This window comes from Montipora capricornis, chromosome 8, assembly GCF_036669925.1.
Source record: "Montipora capricornis isolate CH-2021 chromosome 8, ASM3666992v2, whole genome shotgun sequence".
Lineage (NCBI taxonomy): Eukaryota > Metazoa > Cnidaria > Anthozoa > Scleractinia > Acroporidae > Montipora > Montipora capricornis.
The window spans coordinates 37,111,285-37,126,051 of record NC_090890.1 but is presented as its reverse complement, the minus strand read 5'-3'; the positions used below and the strand labels follow the sequence as shown (position 1 = coordinate 37,126,051).

At 40.4% G+C, this 14,767-nt stretch overlaps 1 protein-coding gene across 1 annotated transcript; it reads left to right on the top strand.

Moving 5' to 3' along the window:
* Positions 1 to 2,026: 2,026 nt before the first annotated feature.
* Positions 2,027 to 14,338, top strand: LOC138059953 (uncharacterized). Its single transcript, XM_068905617.1, has 5 exons — positions 2,027 to 2,332; positions 2,462 to 2,590; positions 10,176 to 10,214; positions 10,501 to 10,624; positions 11,720 to 14,338. Exons 1-5 carry the CDS (start codon positions 2,135 to 2,137, stop codon positions 12,055 to 12,057), a joined length of 828 nt encoding a protein of 275 aa, XP_068761718.1. The 5' UTR covers positions 2,027 to 2,134; the 3' UTR covers positions 12,058 to 14,338.
* The last annotated feature ends 429 nt before the right edge of the window (positions 14,339 to 14,767 follow it).

Below are 14,767 nucleotides of genomic sequence, written 5' to 3'. Positions count from 1 at the left end.
TTTTTTCCATCAAATAACCATTCTTATGCGGTGGGACAGACTGACTGGCAGCCGTCGCTGTTTTCGTGGTATACGTCCTTTGGAGGACTGACCGAGCCCGTTGAGCTTTTGGACTCGCCTCCCGACTGTTTTAAATTGTTATCATTCCACGCTGATTGTTTCCGAGAACGTTTTGTAGGAACAGTTGAGGTTCCACCGATACCCTTTGGGAAAACAAGTGCCAAAACGACATTGACCTACGGCAGACTTATAAATGAGCACCCGGCCTCGATACGAAATCAATAGCTGCTAATCTGCAGTGTCTTTATCTCGGGTGCTGAATATGATCGAACGGGCGATAAGAGGGTGTAATCTTTCTCTTTGGTCTCATGCTCACTGTCTTGACCTTTTCTTTCTTTCTATCGCGCCTGTCTATTGTCTCGCAGAGGTGGGATCAAACGTTTCTTGTGTTTTACTCAAGTGCTTCGTTTACGTCTACATACCTCAACCGCGAACGATAACGAGATTCGAAACGAGATGCCGGGACGAGATCACAACTGTGTGAGGTCCTAGACTTGAGATAATTACGTCCTTGGCAAATCTTGTCTCCCGCAAGTGTTTTGAACTTGTTGCAAAATGACTGGTTCTTTACGAAGCCGGTAGCACATATTTTTGCATCCAAAAAGCGCTTATATTTTCCATCTTTAAATAAACCATTTCTAGTGTCATCTAAAGTGTCCATCATTCTTCTCGCGGATCTGCTTCCAGAGAATATCGCCAAGCCTGTCCGTTTTGCGGTAGGATTACGTAGCCTTCAATCGAAAAGATTTAAACCTCTTAAAGCTATCGTTTTGGCCTTTCGTTTAGCTGGATGACCGAATCTCTTAATAACTTACATAATGGAAGGCCGTTCGGCAAAACATGAGTTTCAAGCAATCATGCCAAAAAATGAATAAGTTTAAATTATAATATAAATACATAATATAATACCATAAACTATGCAACCTTTATAAGGTGTCTCTGGGCTGGAGGCTGTCTGTGGGATTTAATAGTAAATTGTCGATAACAAGGACCGCCGCTCAAATTTTTCTCAAATTTCGTCTGCGAGGTTTTACTTTGCCTGTGTGACTTGTCTTTTTTCAATCTTCGGATGGAACACTTTGTCGTTATTTAGGCACTATCGCTTACATATATACTTCCTGCTCAATTAGAATTACATAAAGTTCTTATCTTGTCGCTTTCCTGTAACTTTCTCTGAAAACCAACCCATTTCATGGGAGAGGCCCGAAAATCTATCACGACAAATTCCTGTTTATAGCAATTAATCCTGTTTATGTGGATATCCTAACACGCGGAGCTTTGAACCACCCGAGACCCTCTTGGAAGAAAAGGAAAAAAAAAAGCATTTCATAAGGCAAACGACATTGATTAACTTGATCACAGGAAACCGAATTCAAGATAACCATTTAGGAAAAATATGAAACCGTCTCCAAAATTTCACGGTTTTCAAAAGACCTTTAGAATGTTTATTTGTGAAAGAGGAATTCGACGACTGAGTAGAATTCATCGTTAAGAGACAGATTCTCAGCGATTTTCTCTTTCCGATAACTTGATCTTAACTTGATTGACTGTTGAAAATAAGAAATATGCAAAGAATGTTTGTCTGAATCCGGCAGAAATTCAGTCAACAATACCCTGCCTCGAAATTTACCGCAAAACAGACGAGTTTGCAAAATAAGGCGAGTCACTCTTTTTCGCTTCAGTCATTCTTTTGTTCACGCGTCTCCGGTATTTAACCTTGTGACACAAAGCAAAGATTTCATTGGTACTCGACGTCTTTTAAATCGTAAAAATTAAGCGTTAAATCCGAAAATAAAATTCCACAAGTCACCTTTCCCAAAAAAAAACACTCTCGTCGAGTCTCCATAGCGGGAATCCGGACGTGACCCTTGACGGCATAGCAAACAGTTATTTAATATCTCTTAATTAAAGTTGACAATGTCAAGGGACTAGAATGACGTAATTGAGCCGGTCAGTCTTCGATATAAAATCCTTCGTGCACTCAATCCGTATGTGATATGATTTGCGATCGCCTTCGAGGCCAACAAGCAACACAATTCGTGTCCAATCTGCACAGTTTCTCAAAGTCTCACGCATGGCTTCTTGGAAGCCGATCTTTGTTGCTCTCCTTACACTGCTCATCTTCAGCAAATTCACCTTTGTAGAGGCTAGAAAGAGAAAGAGAGGCAAGCATGATCAAAAGATAACATTCAGTGATATGTGCTCCAATGCGAAACGCGACGGATCCCACAGGAACATGTTGAACATAGAAGCGTTTTTCGATCTACGAAAGGTATGGATCACCCGACAAAAATGTAACAATTATTCGACGTAGACACTTGTTTTTTAGTGCATTAAGTGTTTTCATGTTATTTAGACGTTTTCTAGGTTTTTAGTTGTGTTGTTCCTGTCCTTTTTTCAGTCGTTTACGTGTTTGAAAATGGAAACCTGTTCATTTGTTCCACTCTGTTTTGTGGAAGAAACCCCAGATTTAGGAAAGGAAAATCTTCATGATTGCGCCTTGTGGAACCTTATCCTTCATGGTTTGCAGGTAAAAGCTAAGAAATCAGTTACCATAAAATTCTAAGGAAATGATCACAGCAGCTTTGAAGTAGGGATTGATGCCCATGAAGAACTTCCCTCACCCAATTATCAAGGGATTGTCCATGCATGACGTAAACTTAAAAGTGACTGTCAAAATTCGTTTTTTCTGTATATCGGTGTATCGAGGCCGTTCTAACTGGTGGTAAGCTTGCACTCGAGATGATGGACGGGGACGGAGACGCTGAAACGAGTGACTGTGGGAAAGAGGCTTTTTTTAGCGCAAGCGCTTTATGAGCCTTGCTGATTAGGGGAACGCCTTTCTTTTGAAATTTATTACATTGGCTGTTACAAAGCACTCGAACTACAGATCATTCCAGAAATCAGCGACACATCAGCATTCCAGAAATCATAGCTTTCTGAATTTGTTAGGGACGGAGAAGTGCTTTATCAAAACTAATATTTTTTATATGATCAGTGATTGTAATTGTACTCACCGGTCGCTCTATTGTAAACTATCCATGCTGTGTACACTTTAGTAGTTTAGAAACACTTTCTATGCTTTAATAATGTTAAAGCGTGCGATGATCGGTAGAAAGAAATGCCTGACTACTTAAAAAAAAATTCGACAAATGCTTCGTAACGCACCAAATGGCGATCCGGTTCAGGAATGTCCAAAAAATAAATACATTCGATGCTATTTCGTATCTCTTTCCTGTGAAAGGTACCCCCTTAGGGTAATTGAAGAATTGGATCGTCTTGCAGACAGAATAGTGCATATTTCGACAGGAATTTACAGTAGGTTTTCGTCGCTGTCGACTAACATGGATAAAAACGTCTGATAGCATCCTTATGTTTCAAGAAATCTAACAGTTCCTGATGTTCGTGTGTGATAAAAACATAACTTCGAAACTTATTTTTGTCCATGGGTTTTGAATTCGAATCACTCAGCTCAGGTATCAAATTCGAGCTTACAAGTCCTATAGATATATATCGACTCCTGGTGAGAATGATCCCAGTCGTAAAAAGAACGCACATGTATCGAAAAGTTGAGTGACCACTGAAAGTAGTTTTTGAAAAAGATTACTGTGTTCAAGAAGTAAAGGTGTACCCTTGTTTTCTTCGACGGTGCAGATATGTAGCGCTACACCAAGTAACGATTCCAAGTTACCTGGCTATATTTCTGGCAAGCTAAAAACCTCCTCGGCACAATTTGAAAACAAATCTGTGCCAATTTTTTTCAAGTAAATATCTTAAGAATCTGACACCCATGACCTTAGTAAAGCGACTGTTTTTATACACTGCCAACAGTGACTGCAAAGAAGCGTCCACTATTTAAACAGACGCTAATTTTCAGCATCACCAAATAGCTTTTGTTTGACAACTTTAAGCACCCTTGGGAGAACTTGATTAACTTGGCGCTGGCGCTGACAGGCACTCAAATTGCTCGTTATCAGGAAACATTTAACGGTTTTGAGTGACACAACAGCAAATGTTAACATTCTTCAATATCATTGTGTTGAAGTCAAACATCCTTTCCTTAAGTTGACAAGGAATGGCGCAGTGCAATGATGATCTCTTATGCATCAGTTAAAATCTTTACCCTTTGGTCGGACATACATGTTCTCGACGAACTGCAGCTTTCTCCCCTTTCCATCAGTCCCCCGAAATGACTATTTCCAAGTTCTTTTGATCTCTCACACTCTACTTGCTAAAGAGATGAATCAATCGATTTGTAGTTCTTCATGAAGAGAACTGGAATTCAACAAGGCTTGGAATTTGACTACCTCTAAGCCGTCCACCTTGAACTTTCACCTTCAATTTACATCATCAAGATTTGTTCGTGCATGAGACCAATTGCAAGCTCCTCTTGATGAAGTCATGGATTATCTCTTGAACTTTTTTTTGGCTTCAAAGAGGAGCCATTAAAATGGGATTAAACAGAAAAAAGTCGTGACGTTTTTATGTTCCATTTATCATATCTACTAAAGCCGGCAAAATTGCTACCGAAATCCTCTTTCACGCCCCATTTCGTCCATTTTGTGATCTACAATAGTAAAGAAATTTGTTTTCTCTTATATATGACATGCCGAAAATAAAACGAATTTTCAAATTAAGAATATTGAGTCCACTATACTCTTATTCCCTGCGTCTTGCTCTGTTTGTTGATGAAGGCTGACTCGCAGACGCGCACGCTCATGATAAAAGAGATCACGAAAGAACTATGAAAGTTGTTCAGTTTTGCTTCCATCTGATTCCTCATTATACACAAATGTGGCTCTTTAAAAATGAACCCTACAGCGACCAGGGGTCCGTTTCTCGAAAGTCCCGAAACCTTACGGGCCATTTTCGGGTGTCACAATTTCCTTTGTATCTCAAGAACGGAGAGGGTTTAAGTCGTCAAACTTCACAGTTATTTTTGTTTTCTTGAAAACATGTTAAAAGGTGGGCTTTCCAAAACAAGCGATTGGCATTTTCACAAATGGCTTTTTGGGTCCGAAAAGTTGCGGGACTTTCAAGAAACGGGCCCCACGATTTTCATCTTCTATAGTCATCAAACCGGTAAAAATTGGACCAGAAGATTTGCTTTAAATAAGGCGCCCATTGTCAAATAAAGCTCTCTTTTCTTCTTCTTCTTCTCCTTCTTCTTCTTCTTCTTCTTCTTCTTCTTCTTTTTCTTCTTCCGTGATTCCCTTTGTCTTTAAATAGCTATGCCTGTGTTCATAATAACTTTTGAAACATGCTATTGATGCTAAATGACTAGTCTTCTACAATAGAAACTAGCACCAGCCTCGAGACGCGCGTTTCTGTGTGGATTCTGTGGTTTCCTCCTAAAACTCGAGAGCAACACGCCTGAATATTTTTGGACCTGCAATGTCTGCGAAACTTTCTTTTGGGCTCCAACATAACCCAGTTGCTACCCAAATATTAACATTTTATGGGTTTTTAGAAATATAGCTGTGCTGTAGAGTTACCCTGAGAGCAGTTGGTTTCTCCTACGCTTCCGGAGAGAGAAACCACTGCGAGCAACCGCTAGTTTCTTTCAGTGAGCCGCCGTCTAGCGCCAAGGACGAATAAATAAATTTCAACTGGAAAAACGAGTTAGTAAACTTGTTTTGGCGCTTGCGCGTGCGTTCTGTCACGGGCACCCAACGTCAATTTTCGGAAAATATCTGTTCGGAAGACGATTTGAGATCTAAAAATATGCCTATATCTACCGTTTAAATACTAAAATACATTTGATAATGCTATGTTTAAGTAGTTTTGAACTATATTCTCGTTGGGTGCCCCTGTTCAGCTACGTAACTGCTGCGTTTGGGCAAGTCTGCTGTGAAGTGATTTCCCGCGAACTAAGACGAAGTGATGTCAAATGTATCACGTGGGGTGTAACGTAATTAGCACATACTGGATGGAAAATCAAAAGGTTGCTGGCAGTGGTTTCTCTCTCGGGAAATCGTAGGAGAAGCCAACTGCTCGCAGGGTACTGCAGAGTTCTCAAACAAGGAAGAATTCGCCTTTAATTCTTTTACGCATAGAGGCAATTTAGCCTGCTGCGCTTTTGAAGATTTCTTCATGAAACAATTTTCCTCCAAGCTATTTTTATGTTGCGCATCTGTCATCATGCCAGATGGGCAATGAGCTTTCCACGGGATCTCCTTCGCGAAAAATAGCAGAGAAACGAGCATTGAATTTTAAGTACTGTATTAATTTTAAAACGTGTTACATTCTTGCAGTTTTCCATTTCGTTCGCGGGGGTATTTGACAGAATAACGAAATTTTTTGTCCATTCGCTAAAAAAACTGAAATAAAAAATTTAAAAATGCCGTTTTTTTTTTGTTCTTGTGAAGCCTTAAAAAGCTCTCATGTTACCTCAAATAGGGTATGTAAGACTCCATAACCATATTTTGTCGTCAGGTGTTGACTGTCTAGTCGTCATGGTTTTAAATCAATGAATTAATACCAGGGATCCTTTAAATATCTATTTATTTCGTTTGCTAAATTTATCCAGATGTTGATTGATCAAAGAATATTGTGCCCGTGAGAAAACGCCCAGAGATTTAAAGGTGATCATAACATTCTGAAGGTCGCGACAAAAGCCTTTTGTGGTGGTGTGCTTTTTAAGGAATTTAATTTACAGTTACGTAATGATCTTGTGTCGGATACGAAGTGTTGAGGTGCTAGCCAACGAGAGGCGATCATTAAGAAAGCTAAGTAGAGGATCTATTGCATTTGTCTTTCCAAGTGTCCCCTTGACAAGTTTTTCCTCTCTATGTAAAAGTGCCACGGTTTTTTTAGCAATGATACTTGGCAGTAGCAAAAAATGTTAACTTGCGCTAACCTCCTAATAACAAGAAACATTAACGAGGTTCTAAAATCACTGGTGTCAAGCAGCCTTGCGATGTGATTCTCGTTGTCAGGACTTCCTTTGTTCGATAATTTCACAGCGTCAAATTGCAATACGGTAGGTTAAAGCCAGGGTAACGAATGACCTTATCCTTTCAGAAATAAGCCGCAGAGTTCGTAACGCCTGAATGAAAAAGCGCTGTACAGTAATATCGTTGATAAATGAAAAGGGATAACTAGCAAAATCACTTTTCGTAGATACTAACAAATAAAACTTGTCCAGGGTAACAATCCGATTCATTATCGCCTATACCAAAGTTAATGTTCCCAAACCCGCATGACAACAAGTGTAAGAAAAAACAGTTTGTGGTGTAATGGGGTAGGAGATGAAGCACTCCATTAGCAAGTCATGAAAAGGCAGGATAACTAAGTTGCTCGGCAAAGAGAGGTTGCGATCCTCGCCAAGGGGTTACAATCCCCAAGGCCACAATCCTGTCCAGAGGGTTACAGTCCCTTACGTAAGACTGAGGTCCTTACCTATCTAGGGTTGCGCCCCCTAGTTTCTATGGTAACCGTGCACGATCAGAAAGCACACAACCCTAGTACAGTGAGGGTTAGGGCTAGGGTTAGGGTTAGGGTCTGTGGGGCAAAGGGTGGCCCGCATGGGAACACTTCACCCCAACCCTTATTTTATTTCACAACAATATTGACTAGATAATTATTTGGCAAAGCACAAAGGGGGATTTAATCCTTCATATGAGAAAAGAGAGTCATTGACATGCAAACATTGAATGTGTCCATGTTAAAATGGATCATTAACTGTAACAAATCCACAGATAGTGTACAAGTAGCTACCATAATTCCCCATGACGTGTCCTGGGACATGCCTCTGAGCTTAAATGTTTTTGCAATAAAGACAGAACTGGGATGACAGTAGCAAAGGTTGGACTCGGCATACTAGTCCAAAGCTCGAGGCACCTAGAATGTGACTGGATGAGGTGCATGGTGTGACGTTCTCGTGAAACAATGTAGCACTGTAACAAAGAAAGCCAAGACTCAAATCCTTGCAGAGGTCATGGTTGTCACACTTTAATTTATAATGGTTTATAAATTGGCAAAAGAAATATATTTTTCATGTACTCTTCCCAGAAGACCGCGACACCCACGAATTTTTTGGCCGCCTTCGGAGTAACGTCTTTGATGCCGCGAGTTTGTTTCAAACCACTCCCGTGGTACATTGAAGTGCACGACGTGAGGCCATTTTTTCTGTGTGGCGTCATGACTTTTTCGTATCACGTGATGTTCATTCACAACGTGTTTATCTCCAAGAGGCGTTTTTTGTCTGCCATAGAACCGTCAGCATGGCGGCTGTTTACCAGCTGAAGATCAAATATGATCAGGACAAATTTTTTTTTAGACGCATTCGACACAATAAATTTTTCGCGACGAAGGTTAATTGAAAAAATTCGCAAAGTAACAAGCCGTTTTAAAAACATGGATGACCAAGACTTAAGAATAAGATACCTCGACGATGAGAAGACCTTTGTCGATCTTTCTGACGAGAATTCGGTGCAAGAAGTGTTTAGATGCGGAGTCCCCGTTGAAAAAGCTTAGATTTGTTGTGAGAAAAAAATATATTAAGCTTAAACTTGATGTGTTAGAAAAAAAAAGTTATTGTTGAATCTTGCCTCGTCATATCCCTAATTTTCTCATTCACGAAATATTGAATTTGTATTATTACTCGATGCCAAAAGTATTTCTCTTCAACTGAACGAGCTATTTATACACTTTCCTAAATTCCTTTGTCGTTTAATGGTTTATCACCAAACCGTCACTGCAGCTCTCCCAAATTAGAGTGGAGTTTGCACTGACAACAGCCGGATTTGTGTTCTGTTCTTCCCAAGAAAAACTAGTAACACTCCTTCAAACCGTGTTCTTGAATCAGATTGAACTAAACTGCAGTCCCCTTAAAGGTTGGTTGCTTGAACAAGAGTGAATCTACTAGGTATACTTACTGTTTTTCTCTGCCTTGTAGTTCAATGGTTTATCGCCAAAACACTCCATAACATCCTTAAAAGTGGTTCCAGATTTTTCACAGAAATACAGCGTGATTTGTGCCCAGTGTTGCAGAACACTTCAAATTATGTTTTCTAAAGGGGGTTTTAAAACAGATTGAACTTCACTAAAGGTTGGTTGTTCGAAAAAAATACACACGCAATATTGAGTGGGATTCTTAACAGTTGTTGTTGTTCTGTTCTGTCGTTTAGTTGTGTTTCATTGGCCCTGAAAAGCCCCTATGGGGAGCGGTCAATTAAGTATGTATTGTATTGTATGTATGTTTTTTTTTTTAAACAAAGGAAATTTCAGAAGTTCTTAGCTTATTTATCTTTGAGTAGAATTGATATCATGTGGTCAATCACCGATCGTCGAAAATCGGTATCAATTGCACGTGCCTACACGTCCCGGAACTAGAATCCTTCCTTTTTTTGACACAATAATTCATCCCTTCTTTCCACAAAACACGCCGCACACCCGCAGGACTGTAAAATTGTAATGACGCGATGCGAAAAAGTTCATCACGTGGTGCATTTCAATGTACCACGTGGTTGGTTTGACACAAACTCGCTGTATCGAAAACGTTACTCTGAAGGAGCCAAAAAATTCGTGGGTGTCGCGGTCTACTGGGAAGAGTAGTAACCGCTCTAAAGTCGTAATATTTCGTAATGAAATTGTGACTATCTGTTGTAATTGACCAAGGAACATTAAATGTTCGAGACCGCTCCTTCCAATGTCTACAGTGCAAACGTGTTGCTAGAAAAGTGTTCAAAAAGAGTCTATTTTTAAATGCGCTTTGTGTTAAAGAGAGAACCTATGAAACCCCAGTAAAAAATTTTCCAATCACAAATGGTTTTATCAAAGCTCTAAGCTTATACATGCGAACGAGTCTGGTTGGATATGGATCGCTTTTGATTGGTTGGCAGAAGTTGCGTGAGATTTTTTAACCAACGACGGTCGACCACACTGAGAAATGCCAATGAAAAGCAAGCTAGAATATCGACAGTGAAAGGAAAACAGCCCTATAAAGTTAACAATATTAAAATCATCATAGCAATCATTTCTTTAATTAATGTGAAGTTGTCAGTTGAGAATAGAAGCTCACCCCCTGCTTCGTAATTTATTACAAGTTGTAGATACCCTGCGGAAACCAATCAAATATGCTAACTGAATTTTTCTTGTTATTTCATTTTCAGACAAATCGCAAGATAGAACCCGTGATGGATAATTCCTTTGTAAGTCAAGTAACTTTTCTATACACGTACGCTTGGTCTCCCTAGAGGGTTTACTGAGTCAGGTGGCAAGCTGTGTTACAATATGTTGTGTGACTTGTCCATATTTGAGTTAAAACATGTCCATATTAACAACAACTCAATCTTCTGCGCATGTCTGAGAAACGGTGACCCTCGTTCCCAGGGCCTCTTTCATTGGAGACCCTGGGAACGAGGTTGATGTTTGAGCCAGTTAAAAAGACTGAAAGAAATGCTTTCATCCGAAACATTGTTTTTTCGTTTTTTTTAGAATGCTCCAAAGCGCACTGACGATTCCTGGGACGATGCCCTGAGTATCCTTTGCAGTGGAGTGAACGTTTATCGTTTTCTACCCGAGAATACCGGCGAAGAGGAATTCTCAAATATCAATAGAAGTAAGATAAAACACTGTCGTTGATATGCTAAAAAAATATTAGGGAAGGCGGCGGGACAGGGGCCTTCGCACGAGGAAACGAAGGGCTCCGGAGACATAGGAAATTCAATTTTTTTCATTGGTTAGTTTGCGAACAAGACAATCTGGAACCGGAAGTAAAAATGGCAAATGTGGCGGGATGGGGTCGGGTCCGAACTGGCGGGAAATGATCTGAGTGTCTTTCTTTAAAACTACGACATTCCTTATTTGTTTGACACGAAAGGACACATTCTCTAAGTTGAGGCCATTTAAAGCTTCACATATGTAATGCTTCTGAGCGCCGCCATGTTTAGTGCTATTGACGACTGATATATGAACTCCGGAAGTCCTAGAATCTTATGTCTTCACGGCCCTTCGTTTTCTTGTGCGAAGGCCCCGATGGCTAAGAGAAAATATGGGATCTGAGAACTAGAATGGCAGGCTACTAGAAGGGAGACCAATCAAGTCTTTGCTTTTGTTTTACTTTTTGGCTTCTTATCACATCGTCATTCAAGAAGAGCTTGGTGGAATAGTATCCCCTACTCTTGTTTCACTCGCCCAGAGTTTTTAATTCTACTACCACTAGTCAAGAGCTCGTCGGTCAGATTTCCCGACTGCTCTGCTTCTCAAATCGTCTCTTAGGTCAGCATTGGCTGAATAACTTTATCCTAGGTCAAAAGGTGGTCTCCCTCTCTGTTTAGTAACGGCAGTTCAATGGCACGACACAGTGGCTATCTGACAACAAAAAGAATATATGAGAGTCCTATGTTTGAACTGTGGAGAGAATCTTGCGTTTTGGAATGATCCAGTTATGAGTACTTCTTTAGCTGCAGCGAAACGTATTCCCCTGTACTTCACATCCTCTACGGGACTGATTATCATGAACTCACTGTGTCAGATAAACAGCACCCAGCCGGCTTCGTAGCTCAGTTGAAAGAGCACTGCACTGATAATGCAGAAGACCTGGATTCAAAACCCATTCAGTCCTGTTGCTTATGTATGTATCCTCCCATCCTATATCCCCTCTGGCCCAAATATTGCTAAAATCATAATCAATTTCTGTATTATTTCATTCCAGCCGTGCCCACTATCAACTCCTTGGGTCCACATAACAACACCATTCGAAACGCAACCACGACTAAACCACTGTCAAATGAAAGCCGAGTAAAAAAGAGACAACGTCGAGGTGGACCCTTTAATCGGTTGTTAAGACAGATTAAGAGGACAGCAGCTACCGGCAGCAGCAACTCGTCTTGCGGTGGACTCGAACATTGTGATCGTATCTGCGTCGGACAAAACGCAGTGACCACCAACCTCGCCGAATGCATGACTTTCAAAATTCAATGCACGACCAAGCTGTCTGGTAAAAATCGAAGAAGGCACAAAGGGAGGAATAAGAAGAAAAACAAAGATTAAGAAAAGGAAAGCAACGCTTTTTGACCAGCACGAAGGTCGCGTCTACAGACAGCGAGTGTGCGCTGTTATTGTAAAAATTGACAAAAACCTGTAGACGTTTAAGACTAGAGTTTCTCATGCTAGTGATGTAAGTAAAGTATTTTTCATTTCATTACTAACTTAAACGTAGTAAGATTATTTAAAAGGTCCAGTCTAAGTTTAGAAAATTGGAGAAAGACAAAAGGAATAATTGTCGAGGTGAACGTATCAATGCCGCGGTCATGTCAATTTGTGTCGCATGCGCTTTCTCTTACCGGAATTGGTTTATACAAAGAGGCCATGTTGCAGGTAAAATCCGGTCTCAGGTTGAATCCGTTTCCTGCAAGTCGTGTTAGATTAAATTGGTGATCCTCATTTTACCGGCTTGGTTTGAATATGCACTTTAATGAATTGAAGGAACTTTTTTTGGAGCCTAAATTAAGCCTAGAGAGAAATTAGGGTCAGGTTAGGGTTAGTTTTGGTTTTTATACATGGATATCAAAAAACTGTATTGGGTCCAGCATGTTCGTCGTTACTTCGATCTGGAAGGTTCGAGTTCGAGGACCTAGGTGAAAATGGATTCAACCTGAGAACGGACTTAACCGACAACAGCTACACCAGTGGAAAAAGCTAGTCCGCGAAGTATGTTAGTTCTCTACTTTCCTAAAATATCTTGTATATCGAGTCCTATGGAGTGGTTTATTTCAGTCTGGTCAAAACACTTTTTCAAAGATTCTCACAGCTCTCATTTAATGTTGACTTAAGCCCGGTTCCCACTTCGTGCGATAAGCACAACGATAAACGTATATGCGGACGTTCACGCAGTGAAACAAGCGGAGGAAAATTTGGCATACGCAAGCGTATTAACGTCGGAAAAGATCTAGTAAGATTCACGATGGCGTGCAAATCGTTGTGCTTGTGGTTATGCTTGACTCACGCTGGTTTCCACTTGTGAAATGAGCACAAGCGTGAGATGACCGCAAGAACAAAAAATGAAAAATTTCTTTTCTTGTGCTTGTGTTTATGCTTATTTTATGCCCGTTCCCACAGGATTTTCCCTATGCTTATGCTTATGCATGTGCTTGTGCTTGTGCTTATCGCTCAAGCGGGCAATACCAATGGCTCTGGGTTGCTATTAAATTGAGGATTGGTGCTCGTATGCTTTTGACTCAACTGGGCCCAGTTGGAAACATACGTCTTTCTTTTCAAGTTCTTATTTGTTAATTTGATCTTCTGTGCCTGTCGAGAATTTTCAAAGTTCAAGTAGAGATGATTTTTAGAATTAAGGGGTTTAAAAATCGACAATAACTACGGCGGCAATGACAACTTCAGGATCGTACTGCACGCGTGCGGCCGACATTTTAGTACATCCTGTGCGGGAGTTTAAGCAACGAAAACGGCTTTGGCAAAAATGGAACCTTTAATTAGGGCCCGGTCTGGCAAACGTCTTCTTCAACATTTGCTTCAACATCCGTTCAAACAGTTTTAACACATCATCAATTACAACATTTGATTCTGCGAGCTTCAAGAGAGGCCTGGTATTTAGTCCCAGGCTGCAACTGCGGTTGTTACTATGGATACGGACATGAATCTGTTATTGAGAGATCGATTAGTGCGCACGCGCATACCGAACAATAAGGAAATAAGCAACGACAACGGCGACGGCAAAAACAAAAGAGAGATTAAGCATCACGCTTACGGCCAACGACAAACGTCGGACTAAAATTTGCGTTTTGCCAAAAATTGAAGAAACTCGTTTGATATGAGGTCATTTCTTGTGTGTTAGCAGTAGGTATCAAGTACCTTTTCAAAAGACAGAGACAACTGAAAATAACATTTTTCATGCTTTTATAATGCAAGCAAAAACTCACCATTTCGTGTTTCACTGTCTCACGATGCTTAATCTCTCTATTAGCTTTGCACGCCCTGCACGTGCTTTTTTCATTTTTGTCCATTTCTTTGCCGTCGTCTGCCAACAACAACAACTTGAAATAGCCAAATTTGAGGTTTTATGAAAACTTCAGCACTTGTTCATTTTCTCCCCTAAATTAACCCATTGACTCCTGGGGGTTCCCCATTGACCAGTAAAATCGTCTGGTGTTAGACAGAGTAAACTTTACTCTGGCCGGTTCGGTTGTCAAAGAGTTAAATTAATTAAGCGCCTTTCCGACCACTGTCAAATTGTCATTTGTAATTTTATCACATTTTAATATTCAGAACATAGAAAGGAAATAAGAAATAAAATAATAGAAGGTAAACTGAAGGTGACTATGATGTGGTGTTTCTCAGTGTTGTCGGTCAAATCCGTTTTTACCTACATTAGGTTACATTGGTGATCCTCATTTTACCTTGATTGACTATACGCTTCACCTAGTTTAAAGCAGCTATCAACCCCCCCCCCCCCCTTCTCCCCGAAAAATAGACTGAGAACACCTATACCTTCCCTCGAGCTCTGCCTTACCCATCTCAACACATCTTGTTAATGCTTCGTATAATCTTCTCGGTTTTTGTATTCATACACTATGCCGTCATTCAGTCTCAACATTACAACATAATAAGGGAACAAAGAACTGTACTATTCACTTATCGGTATTCGAACTCGGACCCTCCCGCCCTTTAGTCCTGTGTCTTCACCACTACACTATACAACGACGAACATGCGCAACCCAACACACAAGTTATTTTGATTTTT

Bases quoted from the DNA above. Each gene is read 5' to 3' on its own strand.
- LOC138059953 (XM_068905617.1), top strand. From the start codon at position 2,135: ATGGCTTCTTGGAAGCCGATCTTTGTTGCTCTCCTTACACTGCTCATC. The intron at 10,215-10,500 runs GTAAGTCAAGTA...CGTTTTTTTTAG, and splicing joins CCGTGATGGATAATTCCTTT to AATGCTCCAAAGCGCACTGA. The intron at 10,625-11,719 runs GTAAGATAAAAC...ATTTCATTCCAG, and splicing joins ATTCTCAAATATCAATAGAA to CCGTGCCCACTATCAACTCC.